Below are 20,596 nucleotides of genomic sequence, written 5' to 3'. Positions count from 1 at the left end.
CAATTAGCAGATAAACTGTTAGTTGAAGCAAAAATATCTTAACGATGCACAATCTCTCAGTTCTATGAACTGCAATATGCTAAAGAAACATCCTGAGAGACCCCAATGGTTCCTGAAGTGCACTGCTAGAGTTAAAAGATGAAGCCCAGCAGCCCTTACTAAATGAATACCGAATAATTTATTAACCAGAAGGAAACACTGAGGTGAAAAGTTTATTATGTGGCTGTTACTTGCATTGACCAAGGTGATGTTTGCTCTGTGGGCTACAGTGAATTGCTGTGCTTTAACCCCCTCAAAAAAGAAAGATTGCCTTTTCTCTGTGATTTTCAAAAATGAAAGGAACTTGATCCCTGCTTCTAGACTGAACATAAGCATGCAAGGGTACTTACAAGCATGTTTAAGTCAAGTACAGTGAAGAGAAGGAAAAGATTTGAGGATGGAACCTGGTACTTCTGGACTTGAACTCCTATAAGCAGTGATTTTCATAGAACCATCTGAGTCGGAAGGGACCCTTCAAGGCCATCTGGTCCAACCCCCCTGCAATGAGCAGGGACACCCACAGCTCCATCAGGTGCTCAGAGCCCCATCCAGCCTGACCTTGGGTGTCTGCAAGCATGGGGCACCACCAGCTCTCTGTGCAACCTGTGCCTCTTCCTGAAAGAGACAGCAGCAGAGGAGAGTCAGTGCATTGAAGCACATTTGCCCTCACACTACACTCCTCTTGACTGACCTTTGCTAGAGCCCCCTGCCAAGCCACTTCTCGATACCCCAAGCCACTTCTTGATACCTCAGCACCACACTCTCCCTTGAACCGAGCCACACCAGACGAGTGGTGCCCTTTGCTTACTTTGAGATTAGCCATTGAGGTGCTAAAAAAACCTTCCCAGAAGAGCCTCAAAGAAGCAAAACTATTATCTAATTACAATCAATCTAAACAAAAATGGCCTGTAAATTTTAGGGCTTAAAGAGAAAAAGGATCTTAAATTTCAAGTTACATTATGCAATCAGGCCAAGATTGTTTAATTTACCACATGCTGGGTAATAGCACAAGAAGACTCCATGATTCCAGAACTAAAGCAGGCTCTTTATTAATAGGGTGATTTGCAGTGAAGCTGTGGGCAGAGCTGGCATTCGAGCCATTCAGCTCCCCAGAGCATCCTCCAAATCCTTCCTTCCTACAGCTCATGCTCCTCTTCTCAAGCTCTACCCAGGTTACTGCAAAGACTTATAACGGTTGAAAAGCTCAGGCTAAACAAGTCCAAAGAGCAGATCATCACAATGTTCGTAACAAAAACAGAGGCTCAAAGGAAATTTCATTTAAGAACATGATCTGAGAGGACTTTGCATGCCAGGGCTGCGTGGGAGAAAAGCTTATCAAGGCTCCACAGGACGCTCAATTTCCCCTTCTGTCTAAGTCTGTGGTAGGGTTCTGATTCCATAAAAACAGAACATTATCAATTTGAAGAGACCTGACGTACCCAAAGACATTAGTATATAGGCATTTGTTCATAATGAAAAGACTAATTTTGAATTGAATGTCCTTAGTGAAAGCAGGTCTCAACGTGTGGCTGAATCTAATTTCTGAACTGCTATTTAAATACTATCAGTATTACCCCTGAAATTAAGAGCACCACTGCGCCATGTTGTGCCAGAAGAAGAATTCAGTGGAGGGCTGGATCTTGAAATGTTCAGAGAGTGTATCGAAATGAAGTGATTGTATTTCAAAAGTAAAGCATTCTATGGAAGTAAGAACAGAGGGCACTTTCACAGCTCTTCCCTCCATTGAATTTATCCAGATTTTAGAATGTGTTCGGGCCAATTTTCTAAGTAGCTACATTTCTAAATGCATTCCATCTTTGTTTGTATAAGAGAGTCATTACATTAGTCCATAGAAGATCATAAAATCCTTCCCTTCTGTGCCATAAATTTCTAGTTTCTGTCATTGCCTGACATTTGGCGTATGTGCTGGCAAATGATATAGCATAATTCATTCAGTGTTCACCTTGTGTTTGCAAAGCTGTTGTAAAAGGCTTTTGCTAAAAGGCTTGACTTGAATGGCACAGATTAAAACAGATTATTAGAACAAAGTCTTGCAGTCATTATCCTGACAAAACTGGCAATAAAATCCAAGAAAATCCCTGTGGGTTATGAGCCAAAATTCAAAACCAATAGACTTTCATTGGAAAGATCTTCATAAACCTCAGCACAGCTTGGATCCAGACTCCCTCCAACTATTTTAGAATTGAGCTGCAGGTTACCAAGAAGGAAACTAAGTTTTAGTAAGAAAGAAAGCAAGATCACATTCAGATATCTCCGTATCATGCTCCTAAATGCTGGAGAGCAAGTGTTTGAACATGGGACTACACTTCACGCCTGCTTGTGTTGCTTTTTCAGATATTCATGATCAAAAACTTTGTGAGCCTGACACACACGTTTCAAGCTGCTACATCACCTCATCATCACTGTCTGAAGATGCCGTCAGTGACAACTTGGGATTCAGAGAGTCTTGCTGTAAGCCAAGAAGCTGGATGATATGGCACACACTCCTAGCTCTCAGACAGCCTTCTGGGGACAAAAAGGAGAGCAAGGGTTTGGGGAGGATGGGGGAATGAACCTGATGTGGAACCAGTTCTTCAAGCCTCAGGAAAACCTCTGGATGTCATCTTGTATCTGCAACAGTTACGAACTGTTAGACCTTGATCCATTCTGCATGTCATTGTTTTTTTAAATGCAAGTATTTAACAGAGCGGAACAGAATAGGACACAGTGTACACAGAGAACCACTTATAAAGTCATTAGCACATGCAATGACAAAGTACTCAGCAAAGGGCTCGAAAACTTTCTTATTCTTCCACTCCCTTTCACCTCCCCCTAAGGTGGAAGGGGAACTTCTTTTGTGCAGAGAAAGCAACTCAGACGTGACCTGTTCTTTGGGTAAGGCCACAAGCACACAGATAGAGCACACAGCTAACAGGCACTGCTGATTCCATCTGCCAGCAGCAGAGGAACTCAGGAGACCAATGTAAATTGTAACCTTTAAAAGTGAAGATACGCAGTTGAGCACATCACCATGAACGCTTTTCCCCTCCTACTACCAACACGTGCTTCAAATACAAGATGACTGCACCCTCATTAGTGTCGAAATAGCTGCCAGATAGAGAAAGAGGGTACGGAACACACTAAATATACTTGGCCTTGCTTTTTGAGGGTGAGATGCAGGGGCATGTTGCTGATCACCCCACCATCAGCAGAGAGGGAGCCTAATAGCAGGATGTTCTGACCCACTGGTACACAGTGGGGTAGTGGGGGCAGTGGGGACAGAGGGTGGTCAGTGTGTGTGTGTGTGTTTGTGCACGTGTGTGTGAACAAGCCAGATGTCTAGTGGTCAATTTGCTGCTGCTCTTCAGCATGAAGTGTACAATCATGGTTGCCAAGACTCGCTTTGATAATCGCCATGGCAAATCCAAGCAGCTGAACAAATGAGTGTTGCAGGCAGCATTCTCAGTGACACAGGCCGGTTTGGGACAAAAAGCAACTTTCAATCTCATGACAACCATGTGGCTTCCAGCAGAGAAGCAAGATCCTGCCTTTACAGTGTTAGGTCTATTAAATCCTGAAACATAAACTTGGTGACAATGTTATCCACTACTCCATAAGCCCTCCTGCTACCACTTTGAGGTCAGTACACTTAGCTCCTTGGGCAGAAAGACTGAGCAAGGCAGTGCCAGAGCAAACTGCACCCAGCCACAGCCTACCAGAATCACAGAATCATTCAGATTGGAAAAGACCATTAAGATCATCCAGTCCAACCACCAACCCATCCCTACATGCCCACTGCCCACATCCCTCAGTGCCACATCTCCACAGTTCTTGAGCATCTACAGCCACGTTGACCCCCCTCCACCTCTCTGGGCAGCCGTGCCACTGCATCCTCACTAAAGCTTAATGTTCCTATTCTGATTTAAAAACAAAATGGTCTTAGGACAGTAGTTTGTAAATGGTTGTGACCAGCTATTGTAAAAATTGATTGTTTTTTTTATACAAGCTATTCAAAATAAGTTTCTTTGAAATTGCTTTAAATACAAATTATTTCGAGTTGCAGGAACCCCATGGCCTAAATCTATCCAAATAACCAGGGGATATAAAACTACATGTCCCTTTTCAGCCAACCGTGCAGTCAATTCGCTTCCTCTGCAAAATTAATTTGAATGCTCAGGAAAAGCTGGTAATTTCTACTTACACATGAATATCCTCTGAGCACTTAAGGCACAAAATAAAAGTTTAAGCCCAAGTCTGCTTTAGGCTCAGTTTGCCAAAAATCCCAGGCAAATCTTCCTTATTAAACACACCAAGTCTTTCCCCATTTTCTAGAGAACGCTCAACACGAAGATCCTGGATTCACAAGCACTGTGGCAGCCTTATTTCAGAAGCAGGATAAATTTAGACCAAAACTTGAAAAGTTTGAGATGTCAGCAAAAAATACTACGAATTTTCTCTCTTCTGGGAAGCACGAGGGCACCATGAGCTTTTCTCGTTTTGGAGCCAGGGAACAAGTGTGGTACAGCTGCTGCTGAAATGTGACCATGGCAAACACACAGCAAGAACGAATCAGGAGCTCCTGATTGAGCATTAATTGGACTGTGACTACCACTGCTTCATTGATTGTTTCCATAGAGCTCAGAAACATTCTTTTAAAAGAAAATTTGTTTTGTTTTAATATAGAGAAGATTGGATTGAGCCAAACTAAGTGCCAAGTTACCATCCACTGAATTCAGCTACTGCGTCTCGGTTGAGTAAAGGGAGGAATTCAGCCAGGTTTTATACACTATTAGCCTCCTAACTTTGACTCCAACTTCACAAATCCCTGAAGCGTGACTGCATCACTTGTTCCAATGCTAGACGCTGTTTCTTACTTGCATTTGGAAGCATGCAGGCTAATTAAACAGCCAGCACTGGGGAATCTGTAGCAAATGCTTGATACGTCTGCTGTTGAATCAGTGCCTGAGCAGCAGACAGCTTCATGTCAGCTTAATACCTCTATATTAATAAAACTAACTTCACCCAGGGGAGAGCAAAATGTTCACCATTCAAATATACAAGTGTCCTGATTAGGAAAGGACAAGGGGGAAACATTTTCTATATCACCATGGAAACTTAAATAAAGGACCCGTAATTACGATCTAAATTCTGGAAAGATAATGAATACATCTTGAGATCTGCAGATGTTGTGTAGCATATACATATTTCTAGCAACGTCAACCCAATTACTTCTATGCAGCAGCTGCTTTATAAATCAACTTCCCACCGCCCTTAAGGATGCATGTGAGTTGGTTTTGGTTTTTTCCCCTGAGATGACAGCGGGGGAGGAAAAAGGGTGACCTCTTTTTCTAGCAAGGTATTTCAAAGTACCAGCATTTATCCAGAAATTTCACACACCCGATCAGTTACAAAGTTAGCCTACAGGCACCCAGACACACTAAGCTAAACTGCATGAGATAAATAATTCAAGAACTCTCTGCAGCATTACCAAGTATAAACAATAGCTTACCAAAGCTGATCCAAGAAAATAAGCTACCAAATAAAAGACATAGTGTAGGTGTAAAACAGATGTACCACATGCATCCTGTCTGCCTGAATGTTAAAAAACAAACAAAAAAACAACCCAAGAAACAACACAGTGATTTGGGATGAACAATGAAAACTTAACAAATTTCTGCTTTCCTATACATTTAATGCTACCCTTTGTGCATCCACTTCTTTTTTGTAAAGACTTTGATTCGGTTTTACTGAAGTCAATTAAAACTTCCATGGGAGAACAACCAAGCCGTGAAGGAAACAGAAGTGCTATACAAAAAAAAAGAAGAAAAGAATTCGATCACATAACCAAGACAATATCAGCACATCTATACATATTGCATTCACTTGGAGGATTCCAGAAGCTCTCTGTGCTGCGTTCTTTGCTATTACAGAAGCAGTCACAGAAGCCTGGTCCTAAAGTTTTCATGATCAGAGAAACAGCGATCTGCACTGGTTTCTAACTCAGCAAAACACAGAGCTGCACACAGAGTAATGAAAAGGCCTTCTCCTCTTTCTGGAAAACTGAAAGGCTTACTTCAAACAATGGGTTTGTTGGAGGTTCTCAGAGCAGAGGAGGAACCTTTTATCAAGGAACACATGGTGCACATGGAGTTCCCGCTACCAATTTTTGTCTGACTACAGCTCTCACCTACACAGCATCTTCAGTCTGGTGTGTTCTCACTTTTGGTATCAACCAGCCGACCTTGGGTTTCAAATCAAAGTACAGAGCAATGCAACTGCCTGATTTATGGGTTTGAGTAGGAACTAGGGCATCCTTGCCTTCATTTATGCTCAAAACTATTTGGAGATGCAGTCCGGTCACCGAGAAGCCTTCTGTTTACACAGCAGAAACATCCACCTCATCCTCACACACGCAGAACCACTATTTGGCAGCTTTCAGGCCAAGGGACATTTCCAACAGAAAGCAGAAAGCAAACAGAAAAGTCAAGGGGTAATCAGAAAAAAGACCGATTGCAGTAATTGGTTCTGATCGTCAAGCACTTCCACAGCCAAACAATACAGTAGTCAGAGCAATAAACTCCAATTCTACATGCTGCTGTGCAAAGAAATAGAGAACTGCCCACAGAAAACAGCGTGAAAATCAACATCTTTTCCTGTTGCCTTTTCCCTACTTCAAGATTTGGTTGTAAAAATAGGAACATGAGATTCAGCTTCAAGCTAACTCTCACTTTGTTGCCTGAGGTTCTTCCATAGCAAAAAGGAAATGGCAGCCAAGAAGAACCTACTTTATGTTCTACATGTGGAGCAAGCATGAGTCAGGCTTCATTTGTGTCACTGGGATTTATTAGCACAGGCCCAGGACTTGCGGAGAAGTGGAAGACAAAAGACTGCATGCTGTAGGAGATGCTGCTAAGCCAGAAACCCCTGTGGTGTGGACACAGCTGCACCCATGAGTCATTGCACACCCCTCGGCCAGGCTGCTTGAAGATGACATGTGGCTGCAAAGGCAGGAAAGTCCCTTCCAACTGCAGATGCTCTGCTTGCACCAGGATGGAGTTGTTAAGAGCAGGTCCAGAGGAGGGACACAAAGATGGTCAGAGAGCTGGAGCACTTCCCCTACAAGAACAGGCTCAGAGAGCTGGGGCTTTTCAGCCTGGCAAAGAGAAGGAACCATGGGGACCTTATAGTGGCATCCCAGTACCTGAAGGGGGAACACAGGAAAGCTGGGGAGGGATTTTTTATCAGGGCAGGTAGTGACAGGATGAGGGGAAACGGTTTTAAACTGAAAGAGGGCAGATTTATACTAGAAACTCTTTACTGTGAGGGTGCTGAGACACTGGAATGGCTGCCCAGTGAGGTTGTGAATGCCCCCTCCCTGGAATCATCCAAAGCCAGGTTCATGTGGCTGTGAGCAACCTGGTCTGAAGGGATGTGCTCCTGCCTATGGGAGGGGATTGGAACTGGATGATCTTACAGGTCCTTTCAAATCCCAATCATTCTGTGATGCTGCAGGGCACAGGTGTAACTGCCTGCAACCCGGGGTACTGAAGTATAAGTGTTCATGGATCAAGAAACTGAAAGTGTAGGGTCCCCATGACCAATGTTTTAGGAAACACTGTCCTTTCCTTCTAGAAAAAAAGTAATCTTCTCTTTTTATAAGCATCATTTTCACAACGTCTTCCCTAGTAGTCTTTGTACTCCAACAGGTGGAACTCCTTCAGCTTACCCAGCACTCATCCCTTATTTGGCTTGGCACTAATTCTAATGCAAGTGCCACTTTGTCTCTGTACAAAGCTATAAGGACATTCATCTGAAGTGGCACTACCTCCTTCCTTCAAGCTGGCCAAGGGGGTACCCAGGAGAGCCAGGACTGCTTGGTTTCTCTGTGCCACACTCAGAAGCAGCTAGATCCAGCACATGCATGCTGATTACAGGCCATTCGTTGCACTCAATGCGTAACCATCAGCTTCACACCCACAAGTCTTTGTTTGCTGATTAACAGGGTGGAAATCAACTCCTTCGCAAAGAAATTTGTTTGGGGTTGCTACGGATAACTACTGCATTGCAACAAGGCAGACATTCATTTTCCCACTGTTTTTCCTAATTGAAACTTTCTGTTTGCTACCACAGGGTTCATTTACCACAGCCCTCCTGTACCACTGCTGTAACACCTCCATTTTCCTGGGAAAATCACAGCTCTGGGTAGCAGCAGCAGGCAAGGATGTGTAACCAAATACTCATGTGTTTGCAACCAACACTGTCACCCAAAGCAGATGGTTTTGTCCTCCTTCTTTATCCCTGTTTCTCCTTGCTTCAGTTTTAGTGATCATGCGGAGTCATAGAATGGCTTGAGTTGGAAGAGACCTTGAGGTTCATCAGTTTCCAACCTCCCTGCTGCAGGCTGGGTTGCTGGTTGCTACAACAAGCACTAGAACAGACCACCCAGGGTCCCATCTAACCTGGCCTTGCACATCTCTAGGGATGAGACATCCATCATCTCTCTGGGCAACCTGTCGAAGGCTCACCTGAATTAAAGCAATAAGGAAGGGACACATAACTATTAAGAGAAGCAAGGAGCTAATTCAAGGCACCATACAGCAGCACGCCTGTGAAGCCAGGCATGGGAAGTAGCATAACCTGTGACCCAGGAAAGACAGCACATCTCAGCCACAGTTTTATGTCTGACAATTATAAAATAGCAAGCTACTGACATCTGCAAGATGACTCCTGGGCCCAACGGCTTTATAGCTACAGCATATCACTTACAGTAAGAGGTCTAGACCCCAAAATCGACCCTGTGACACAGAGCTTCAGCAAATCTCAGTGCTCTCATTAATCCAAACTCAAGGGGTATCTCTTTAGCACCATAACTCTCAACTACTAGCTGAAGAACACTCTGATGTGGATTAAGCTGCTATGTATACACTGTATGGGCTTCATTCTCCCTGAGCCTGAGGAACGCACTGTCTCTGAGCTCAGAGCACGCGGTTTGTGTGGGCACTCACTCACGCCCAGCACAGTGCTTCCAGGGATGCTTCATCATGCACCAATGCCAAGTTCCAGACAGGGAATGCTTGCCTGAGTGTCAGGGAACTTTCTGGTGGAGTGTGAAAGGCATGAGAGCATCACTGGTTAAAAATCAGTTACTTCAAAGGATTTTCTACAGGCTTTGCCATGGACTGGCTGGAAATTCAACTTAAGTCTTCCATGATTGCTCTACTAATTGGTGTTGAAAAAACCTCCCTCAATCAGAGGTAACTGCATGAGAACCATGTAAACAGCATCTGCAGAGGTACAGCTCAACCACATCTTCCTCATTACCCAGAAGATCCCCACTGGCACAATACAGCCCTCTGCCGCTTATAAAACTGCACATTTTTTCCTCCATGAATTCAATCTGCCCCCTTTACTTTCTCTTTAGTCTTTTCCCTTGGTTACTATGGTTGTGTTTCAGGAGACAACTAGGACACAAGATGATGCATGCTACCAACAGATCATTACAAGAGCCTGAAATTAACTGGAAAAAAGATATTCATACCCAAACCCCTATCTTTAGCAAAAGATGAGAACCACCATCAGCTCACCTTTTGGAAGGGTAAACCCATGTCATATAACTTCACATGAGTGCAATACAGAGAGGTTAGGAAGAAACAGAGAAGGATTATCCATGCTTTCAGCAGTCCTAATGGTCATTCACTTGTACAAGCATTTGCCTGCAGTCATGGGTTTGCATGAGCAGCCTTGTACAAAGCAGGCCAAACTAGCAATGACTGCAAACATAGACAAAAAAGTACTACTGTTTGCATCAGCTCACAGAAATACTATGCTAGAGCTCTGCACAGAGTGCTGCTAGTATGCCTGCACGTAACCTCCAGCACAGCGCGGTGAAATCATTCACACCTGCCTCAGCCGTAGTAGAAGATGGAAGGTGAGGAGGCAGGGTTTCTAGGAGAGGCAGCACTTCCCAGATGCTGCCAAGATTCTGCTTATTGGCAAATGAAGCCTCCTGAGCCCTAAACAACCTTCCCAGAGGAAGACAGAGTCGCAACTGCCATATGGGGAGTGGGAAGAGGATGCCACTTAGCAAAAGTGGATTAGAAAATACATGCACAAACACACACGCTCACACACAATTTGTTCTGCAACTGTGCTGAATGGCGACATCTATTTCTTCCATTTTAAATAAACCTTTCTCCATACAGCTTATGCAACCTTCTAGATACCAAGCACAGACAACAGATACTCCTAAAGTGAGTATCACTCCTGGTGCCCCTTAGGAAACTGGGCAGGAGGAAGCCTCGCCTGCTAGACAAGGAACTCAGTGAAAATCCAAGCCACCAAAATTTGAACCTTTAAAAGATGCAACTGCAAATTAGTATTTGAAATGCAGAAAGGGCCACGTTGCCAGCTGCACATGGACAGAAGTCTGCACACAAGTACTTACTGAGCAATCCTGAGTTTTACAGAGAGAAAGCATTCAATGCAAACTCATGTCTGCACTTCACGTTATGCTTTCTCCCACTTGAGCAACCAGGAGTATTTTCTGTGAAGTGCTTTTGCCCGCTATCTGTCTTTGCTTTCCTTCACTCAGTACTAGTGCTGCTGTCAATTCACTGTAGGCTCTTTAAATGTCCTGCTTGGAGTGCAGGCACTGATTTTATAGAGCTACATTCTGGCTGGAGTGCTGGCTGGCTCCGTAGCCAGACAGGTAATAAAAAGCATCAGCACTTTGAATCTTCAAATGGAAACAGACCATCTATCTATTTTAGCTTCAGGTTCACACTAAAGTTTGATTTATCACACAAGCATCATATTTTTTCTTACGGGTCTATTTTGCTACACGGGACTATAGGACCTAATGAAAACTCACTTCTTGGCTAGGACTTCCTAGCTGTACGAAAGGTCGTGTACTGAGGTCAGGATTGTTCACGTACAGCAGAAAGAATAATTTCTTCCACTACAGCAATTACTGGCAAAAATCAATGACCCCTGTTAAGCTGGAGGCCAAGGTAAGTAAATGCAATAGTGCTCTCTAGTTTTAAAATTCCCAGAGCCTCAGAGGTGTGCCTCCTGCTACATGTATTGAAGAGAGATATCTGGCCATCTCGACAAGATTCCTATTAGGACATCAAACCTCCTAGCATTCTAAGGTCAAAAAATTTACTTTAGCTAGCTTTGAGATTGCCTAATTGATGGGAAAAAAACCTCCACAGATTTCATGCAATTCAAGTGTAGTGCTCACCTATATATTACGCTAGTGTTATGAACACAGTGTCAGACAGCTCGGGAGACTCTTCAATCACAGAACTCACTGTGCAAAAATAGCTCCATTTGAATCAGAAGGCTCAGCTCTGCTGGCGTGTCTCTCCCCATGCCTTTTCAGAGCAGTGGTTGCTGAAACCGCTACCTTAGTGGTCACTCTGACTTTTTGTTTGCAAAGAACATGGGCCCTGAGGAAGAAGCAGATTAAGATCACTGTACTTATGGCATACTTATTTCTATTCCTCACTTTTTTCGCTATTACCGGTTTTCTATAATAGAACCAGGCTGAGAAACAGACCTGCTCTACCCCTCCGTTTGCAGTGCACTACTTTTAGAAGTGCCTTATTGCTCTGCTGTTTTTTTCCAACTCTTAAGCCAAATGTGCAATGATAGATTTGGCAGGCACACTCTCAGCAGCCACCCCCAGTCAGCTGATAGCAGCATCTCAGCAGCAGGAGGATGCAAAAAGCTGTTCCCTATCCATTCTGAGATGGACAACACTGAGGTTAGACAGCAAGGGATGGTCTCAAGGAAGCTGAAAGAGCAAGTTCATCTGTACTTGTGACAAACTGTAAATCTGTAATTTACAATTACATGCTCTGTGAATGGCAGCAGAGATCTGCATGCGTGGAATGGGCTGCATTCCCATTGCTAACCTCTTACACCAAGCAGCCTGCGCTATTGAGCAACTTCATTCATTTTAAAATCATGGCTCAAAAACATCTGAAGTGAAAAACTTTTCCCTGCGTTTGTTTTTCAACTTGGCACAACATTACTGGCATCACTGAAGTACCGACTGGGACTCAGCAGCAGCCAAAGCAGCACCCTGCTGATTAGCATGCCTCAGTGTCTCAGCACTGTGTTCAAGAAACGTTGAGATGTTGTAGAGAGGGACACAGTTTAGTGGGGAATACTGGTGATAGGTGGACACTTAGAATGGATGGCCTTTTCCAACCTTGGTGATTCTATGGTCTAACAGACATTTGACTCACAAACCCCAGAACCTCCCTGCTCGAATTCTATATTAGATCCCTAAGCCAAAAAAAATGGTTTTCAGTAATGTGTTTGCTGCTTTGAAGCCTCAGCAAAGCTGCTCAGGCAGTTAGGACACATTTTTTTAGGAGGCAAAAATGCAATCAAAATCATATTTGATAAAAAGAAGATGGGGTAATGATGGTTTTTAACTGCAGCTTTACTTTGTCTCAGAAGAAAGAGGTAAGTTTAGGAATCACAAACAACTGCATTTTGTTTTGAATCTTTTTTTAAGAGAAAATGATTCTCCTCTGGGGTGTGGTTTTCTCTTCTCTTAAACTTAATAAACTATATACTGGAATGACCTTGTAACGGGTTTCTGTGGCTCTTTAATCACCAGTGGCTGCTAAATGAAGCATATCTATTTTCTCTGTTACATTACTATTGGCAACCAGGTCGTCAGTAAGTGCCCAGGAATATTTCCATGGCAACAAAAAGCATTCAGCATTGCAACTGTTTTGTGCCAATTTAGCTTTAAAATATTCTATTGTGGAGAGAAATATGGTACATTAAGTGAAATAAAGTCAAGATGCAATGTTCTGAAAGAATATAAGGATAAACAGGAAACGTGTATTTTCTAGAAATGAAGAAAATATGCCAAATGCAAGGAAAGATGCTCAAAGCTAATACTGATGCTACCGAATGCCTTTGCTGAATGTCAGCAAGTCCATATGCTCACTTACATTGTCACTTAGGGTTAGGTAACAAAGCTAACAGAAATAAGGATACCTCAAACATCTTCTCTTGATCGTTTTAATCCACGACTGAAATTTTAAGTTCTCAGGGTATTACAGCCTCTCTGCATGTCTAGGTTACCATCACAAGAGTTCACACTCTTGATGTTAGAGAATGAATCTGAAGAGGGAAAAAAAAAAGGAAATATAAAGAAATACATGAAATACAAAGAGCAAGTGTGCGTTTTGGAAGACATTTTCAAATCACTGTTCAGCACCTTCTCCCCTATTATACAACTTGGATAGTTCTGAGGAATAAAAGGCACCAGGTCCCAGCCCTCAAGCAGCCAACTTCATGACTGTCATGTCTTGAGGGCACCGGATGGCCTTCAGTGCAGTGCAGAGATAAAGAGATAAAAGACCACTTTTGAGCATTTAGAGTGACATCCCCTGTGGAGTAAAAAGCTATGCAGTGCCTTCTGAAGCACTTTGTGTGGAAGCAGAGAGCTTCAGGCTGCACCAATGTAGGTGCTGGCAAGCTCAGTAAAGACGGCCTCCTAGTCCTCAACAGCTCCAGACAGTCCACTACGAAGGAAAGCTTATAGGTAATAAACAAGAGCCCAGCAACAGCAACTTGGTCAGCATCTGCTCTCAACTGGGAAAAGGTTTGCAGCAATTCTTTTCAGCTGCAGTGACAGGTTACTCCAGTACCTCTGAATGTCTCTCTACCGTGAGCCCATCTCATCCATCCACATGCTTTTAAGAACCTTGCTCTTCAGATGTCCCTGCAAATAACGCAGCAGGTGAGAAACTGCTTTGACAGTGGCAGCTAGCCATTCTTGGCCCTCAGCTCTCTGAGAACTCACCTTTTCTCCCATCCTCTGTGAATACAGGTACGGGTCCAGAGACAGTACAAAGACCTGGTGGTCATCACCAGAACACATTTGGTACATACTGCTCCCCAGACTGCTCTGAATAGCTCTGAATGGTTCTGGCAGCCCCTGTTCTCTGACAGGTCCTGCAGGAATCAGGGCTGTGCCCCACTCAACACTTGTGCCCTGCTCCAGTGTATCTGGACACTAGAGCCAAGCACGCACCAAACTCATCCCTTTGGCTAAGACTTGGTGTCTGTGAACAAACCCCCAGGGAATGATATTGTACAGACAGCATATAGGAAAAGCCCGGGGTACCAGAAGGTAGGGAATCTCAGCAAGTTAAAAGATTGGGCTCCAAGAGATACAGCTCCAGGGTGCTTTACCAAATAGACAGTTCATTTATTTGGAACATGACACAAGTAGCCCCGGGTTGGGAGACAGAGCAGCTAAAGCAAAATCTTTTTAATCACTGAATCACATACTAGTAGAGGGACCTGTGGATCCATTTGATCCAAATTCTGCTCAAGCAGGAACACACAGGACAGGTTGCCCAGGACCATGTCCAAGTGGTTTTTGAAGATCTCCAGGAAGGAGACTCCACAACTTCTCTGGGCAACATGCACCAGTGCTCCATCACCCACATAACACAGTGCTTCTTGATGTTAAGGAGAAACCTCCTGTGCTCCAGTTTGTACCCACTGCTTCTTGTCCTGGCACTGGGGACCACTGACAAGAGACTGGCTCCATACCTTCCTTTCCAGCATTTACAGACATTGATGAGATCCCCCTGAGCCTTCTCCACATGAACAGTCTCAGATCTCAGCCTCTTCTAGGAAAGCTACTCCAGTCCCTTCATCATCTTATTATACCCTGGCCATGACAGAGTATAATAAAGAAAGGAGCTAATTTTAACAGCCAAAGAATGCAGTTGAAGTTTATAATTTTCGCCTGATATTCCTATTAAAAGCAAAACAAGAAAGCCTAAACTTCGACAGTCTCCACTGAAAAGGCTAAACATATAACACTTCCCTAGAAGTAGAAAGGTTCTTGGTGAAAGAACTCTTCATGAAAAGCTCTTGGCCATTTTAAAGCAAACATTTTCGATAGCTTCAACATCCTATTTCAAACATTTGGTTGGAACACACATCTCCACTCATTTTCTGTGAACCAAGGAACCTCTAGCCACATCTACAGTGGTATCTAGTGAATAAAAGTCCAGTGGCTGAGGTTCAGTCCTGAGCACAAGTACCTGAGAAGCTGTTCAGGTCACCTAATGATAAGAAGTCATAGTTAGGTTTAATTAAAACTGAAAATACCAAATTCATTTATCCATCCCATAATCTCCTGGCTGCTGTCCTTTCCATTTTAAATCAAAAAGTTGGTGTTGGTGGTGGGAGAGAGGGAAAGTGATTTGGGAGCCTGTCATCCATAAGATCATGAGATACGACTGGCTTTTTAGAAGAGCATTTTGCAGCACATGGCACAGTAACATCTTGAGATTCCTGGCACAAAGAAACAAGGTTCGAGATTACATATATATCTTTAATAGCAATGATGAAAAGGCAGATGGTTCTCAAAGCAAAGGCTTAAGGCTAAACACTCCCTTCAAAAGATCCTGTTACCTGAAACAAAACATGGTGGGCGTACAAAAATGCTCTGTGCTGCTGCAACAGGCCCTGACTGGTATTTAATATACAGCATTTAATCCTGAAAACTTCCACTAATTTCAAGTAGATCATTTTCATGGATAAGGAAAGAATTGGAAAGGGAACAGGGAAAGGTTAGATTTTTCTCTGGGATTTTTGATGAGGTTTTATTTAACGGTGAGAAACAAAGACTACACTGAACAAAATGAGCAGATATGCTACTACATCCAATCAATACCAGAGATGAGAAATCTAGGTGTTTGCTATCTGCTTACCTGCAAAACTTGCCTTGTCTTTATCCATTTCTAAAGAGCCATCCACGCTGACGCTGTGATCATGGCCTCTCATCCTCACGGAGGGCTCACTTTCATCTTCAGAGATAGTGGGAAGTGGCTGGAGATCTTCGTTCATCCAATGCGATCCATTGGCAGCCAAAGTCCTTTCAACACACTGGCCTGGTAAGCTGGAGGCATTTTTAACCCATTTTTGCCTCCGTAGACTCATGTCAGAGCCACAAGGGAGGGTCTGTGAAGCAAGATCACGACCTGCAATGTGACCATCTTCTCCAGGGCATATGTATTCCTCATCCCACAGGTCTATGTGTCTTTCATCTTCTGATTCCACAGAATAATCCTCATAAGCTACTCCACTGCCCTCCAAGCCTTGGTTTCTACCTTCTTCTGACTCACGACCCACTCCACTCAAATTCAGCAATGAAGCAGATATAGAGTCTCCTGCTTGTTGGATAGCTTCGTATATTTGAGACAACCAAGAAGAGAGGGGCTGAAGAAAACTCTGAGCAGCCTCAGACGCCATGGTTAATACTATGATGGTATCTGGAGATCAGCTGTTCAGTTCCACCAGCATGTCACTTATAATTCAGAAAGCTATTAAAAAAAAAACAACAAAAGGTGTCATAAGGAGTTACTGTAAATTGCTTGTCCATCAACATCAATACGTTATCCAGCCCAGATGTCTAGATCTGGAAGGGCATAAAGGACTTCATTGAGAATACTGCTGGAAATCCAGAAGCAACAGACAAATAGCATATATTCCTAGAGAGTTCTGGAAAGTTAATATAAGTTAATTCAGTTAATAAATACACCATAAAAATATAAAAATAGAACATGGGAGAAAAGTATGTTTTCTGAAGCAGAAAAATCCTTCTTACAGTTTGCAAAAGACCCTGGAAAAGAACAAAGTGCAGAACGAGCTTCAGACAAAAAAATCTAAGTCTCCCAAACCTGACATCCACCACAAGCTCAGGAAGTCCTGGGAAAATAAAGCATGGAAAATCTGGGGACAATTATGCTTTCGCTGATTAAAACAACAGGTCAAAAGTTTCCAGAACTAGTCAATTTCAGAAAACCTCCTCACAACTTGCTTACTGTTTTAGTAATGTACTAAAAACTAATGTACTAATCCCACTCTTTTTTTTTTTTTTTTAATTATTATTATTTTTTTAAATTTTTTAAACAAGAAATCAGTATCAGCTTCCCGGAAACTCAAACAAGATATTCCAAATCACCCTCACTGAAAAGGCCTCAAATAAGCTACCTGCTTCAGCCACTTTTTCCCTATGAAGGTAGACACATCCCCAGGCCTCCATGGAATTTCTTCAAGGCAATCATGATATGAGAATTATACAAGTCAGTACATTTTAGCTGTTGATTCAGCACCTTCATACCTTGCACAACTGCAGAGTGGTAGAACCGTAAATGTTGAGCTTCAGACTGAGATTAAATCAGAGCCAGAAGTATCCTAGAAGCAGGGGGTGGAGGCAGGCTCTGCATATTGTGTGTTCTTAAAACTCTTCTGAACACTCAAAAAGGACACCGGCCTTTTTGGCTGTCATAACCTGAAGAAAGCTAAGGTGCCATTTTGCCCAACATACATTTTCCCACATTGTCACAGAACAGACACTCCTCAGGACCTCAGAGAAGGAAAAACATAGACAAGGCTCAAGATGGACAGGCCCACTTTATTTACCGCACTGCAGATAGGCTGAAACACACTCATCCAGGAGACCCATGTCTTGAGTCAAGAGGTGGACTATGTCTGGGATTTAAGATGGACCTTACCAGGTTTAGTATAGTATATATCTGCACCAAATGAGAAGAAAATTATATCCCCACAAATTGATGAAATTGGACCAAACATAGTCAGAAACACTGGCCAACAAGTGTTATTTCATCTCGCAAGGCTTCTTAAAGGAATAAATTAACTGATAAAAATTAATGTCTCTGCAATCAAACAATTCTGTTCAGCATTCTGGTGGAGGACCTATACAGGATGGACAATTGGTTACTTAGGTGAAAGCTCAACTCCCCAGGACAAAGAAGAAGAGATGTGATCAATATGTGTGGGATGGGACTGAGGGTCTTAACCACCATAGACGCCAAAACATCCATAAATAAACTAGTTGTAGTAAGCCTTCTCCTTATGCTCAGTGGTCACATTCCCCACTGCATCAAGTAAAGGATGGAAATTCTCCTTGATTCTTCTCTTACCACTGATACATTTGTAAAAGGATTTCTTATTCTCTTTTACTGCAGTGGCCAATGTGAGTTCAGGTTGGGCTTTTGCCTTCCTAAGTTTCGCCCTGCATACCTTAGCAGCTTCCTTGTTAATTTTCTGAGTAGACTGTCCCTTCTTCCAAGGACATAGGCTCTCTTTTTCTTCCAGACTCTCAACAATAGTTTCCACTTCATTCACATCAGTCTTCTTCCCCTGCAGCCTGCCTTATGGCACTCAGGAACAGCCTGGCCTTGTGACTTTAAGATTTCCACCTGGAGGAGCATCCAGGCTTCCTGGACCCATTTACCCTAAAGGAGCGTCTCCCAAAGGACCCCTGCAACAAGCATCCTGAACAGGTCCAAGTCCTGGAAGCAGCTTGATATCAGCTATACTGGACTTGAGACCTGCTCTCTGTGTGGCATCCCAGTACTAAAACATGTTTTGCACACTTTTTGTCAGCACTAACTTATCTTGCTTAAAAAACACAATGTTTAAAAAAAATGCCACATTAGCCACTGGTAACCTTTCCTTCTGAAATGTTACTTCTGTTCCATGCTATTTGCCTGGCGTAATTCTAGAGATGAATTCTGTTTCATTGGCAGGTATGCTCACTCACTGTCTCATTTTTCCAGGTTTCATCTTTGGGAATCAATATTTCACCATTTCATCCCATTCCAAACTGCAGGAGCGGGATTGTGGAACTCAGAGATGACTCAGTATGAGTTAACAACTGAGTACAACTTTATTATTGCGCAACAACCTTTTATACCCCCCAACTGCAGTCGTGGCATAATATGACTGGATAACCCAGACATGGTACAACAAATGATTGGCTGCCTTCCACTCAACTAAACAGTTTAACAACACCCTGACACCGTGACAACTCAGGACGCTCAATGCCAAGTCTCTGCCCCTCCGCCCCTCTCACTCACCAAACGTTCTCACAAGGCCGTAATGTCCTTGAAGCCATCATGTCCCTGTTCTCCCAACCAACTTCCAACAATTCCCCCTTTTTCTTTTTGGGCTATAAATACTGTGGGAATCATGTTACGTAGTATGCAACAAATCATACTGATCACTAGTTTGAATCAGATTATAAGTCCCAAGATGACAATCAACCATCTCATTCCCTCCAAGACCAATTCTTTTAACCACCCACTTATACCTATTCTGTTAAGAAAGTTGTTGAATGGGCTATGATTTTGAGTAATAACCTGTGTATGATTTCTTAGCCACTGCAATTGTTTGTGCACAGATTCACTGTGGTCAGATAAACTGAAACAACACATTCCATCAGAGTCATCACAGCTGTGGCCCTGTGCCAGAAGAAGTCTATAGCAGCTTGGTCCTGAAGGATTGCATGATGGAGGCTGGATTGGTCCATCAACAATTCCATAAGGGCAGCCATAGTCACACTGGCTTGTTTTTCAGCCCAACAAGCAAGTCTCTCAATCTGCTTCACGGCATGTCCAGCAACGAACCCAGGCTACAGGAGTGATGCAAAGTTTTAGCAGTGAAAGACCATAGTTCAGCTCGGTCATGACAGGCAGAAGGGAGCAATCGTCTCTGTCAGCTCCATGTCAGTGGTGATGCAAGACTAGTAATCAGCTCAGCTATATCTCAATGCTGTGGAGCCAAAAGTGTTAATCTTCCAAGATAACATGGCACACCCTGAGCACCCACAGGAATACCATTCCACACACGATCCCTGCAGATCAGGAACATATCTGGGGGCAATGCTTTAGTACTCTTATTATTCCACAAATACGGTCCACCACAGTTCCCCTTTTTTGTAGTCCCATATGGGACAGCACACTTTGGCTGCTTGTTTCCTGTTGTATCATGCCAATCACACCAACGATTCTTGATTAGGCTAGAATAATCACCTCATTTCAGGGTGAGGTTGGTGTCACCCAATTTTTTTCTAGCAAGTTCTCTTGACAACCAATTGGGTGTTTCATTGCCAAAGATCAAACATTCTGATCCATTCATTGGCATTAGTCCCACTGCTTTTGACCCTAACAAATTCAATTCCTATGGATCCCATCAAAGAGTGACGTTTAAGTTTTTAATTAAGCATGCAGAAAGGTTGCTAACAGACAAACTATTGTTACACTCAACGCTTGGATAACTAATAAACTCATGAAACAATTCCGATCGGCTAAGTATCAGAAGACTTATCAAGCACGTCTGAAATGGACCACTAACAGACTGTAGGCTAAAACAGAAAACTGACTGGGAAAGCCCTGTTGGATAACTCCCCTACAACACCCCATTCACCTTCCAGCACTGTGTCCTGCAAAATAGCTGACCATTCCTCCCACCCCGGGGTACGTCATTGCAGCCGCCCCCTTCAGCTCGACCTGCCGCAACCAGCGCTGACAGCATTTTGGCCCCAAGCTTCACCCCCTGCTTCTCTAAGAAGCTTAATAATAAAGACAGGGCTAGATAAAACACCATGTCGTTTGTCAATGGCAGCTTTGGTGCACTTCTGGCTGCCATCCTTTCCCCTGAAGGCATACTTCCTGATCCTTCCTTGATTGTCATCAAT

The 20,596-nt window shown here is 43.3% G+C and overlaps 1 protein-coding gene across 9 annotated transcripts in view; it reads right to left on the bottom strand.

Moving 5' to 3' along the window:
* Nucleotides 1-20,596, bottom strand: part of SYT16 (synaptotagmin 16) — a 100,952-nt gene that overhangs the window by 26,896 nt on the left and 53,460 nt on the right. For 7 of the 9 annotated variants that reach the window (XM_072338730.1, XM_072338728.1, XM_072338731.1 and 4 more), the window contains one exon: nucleotides 15,804-16,415. In XM_072338730.1, coding sequence (XP_072194831.1) covers nucleotides 15,804-16,344 — 541 coding nt within the window. In that variant the 5' untranslated portion in view covers nucleotides 16,345-16,415. Of the gene's footprint in view, nucleotides 1-11,281; nucleotides 11,490-13,062; nucleotides 13,189-15,803; nucleotides 16,416-20,596 lie in introns of those variants that run through there. The other 2 variants (XM_072338736.1, XM_072338737.1) reach the window with 2 other exon arrangements.

The sequence above is a fragment of the Excalfactoria chinensis genome, chromosome 5 (genome assembly GCF_039878825.1).
Source record: "Excalfactoria chinensis isolate bCotChi1 chromosome 5, bCotChi1.hap2, whole genome shotgun sequence".
In the NCBI taxonomy this organism is placed as follows: domain Eukaryota; kingdom Metazoa; phylum Chordata; class Aves; order Galliformes; family Phasianidae; genus Excalfactoria; species Excalfactoria chinensis.
The sequence above is the reverse complement of the archived record's forward strand: the minus strand, read 5'-3'. Positions and strand labels throughout refer to the sequence as shown.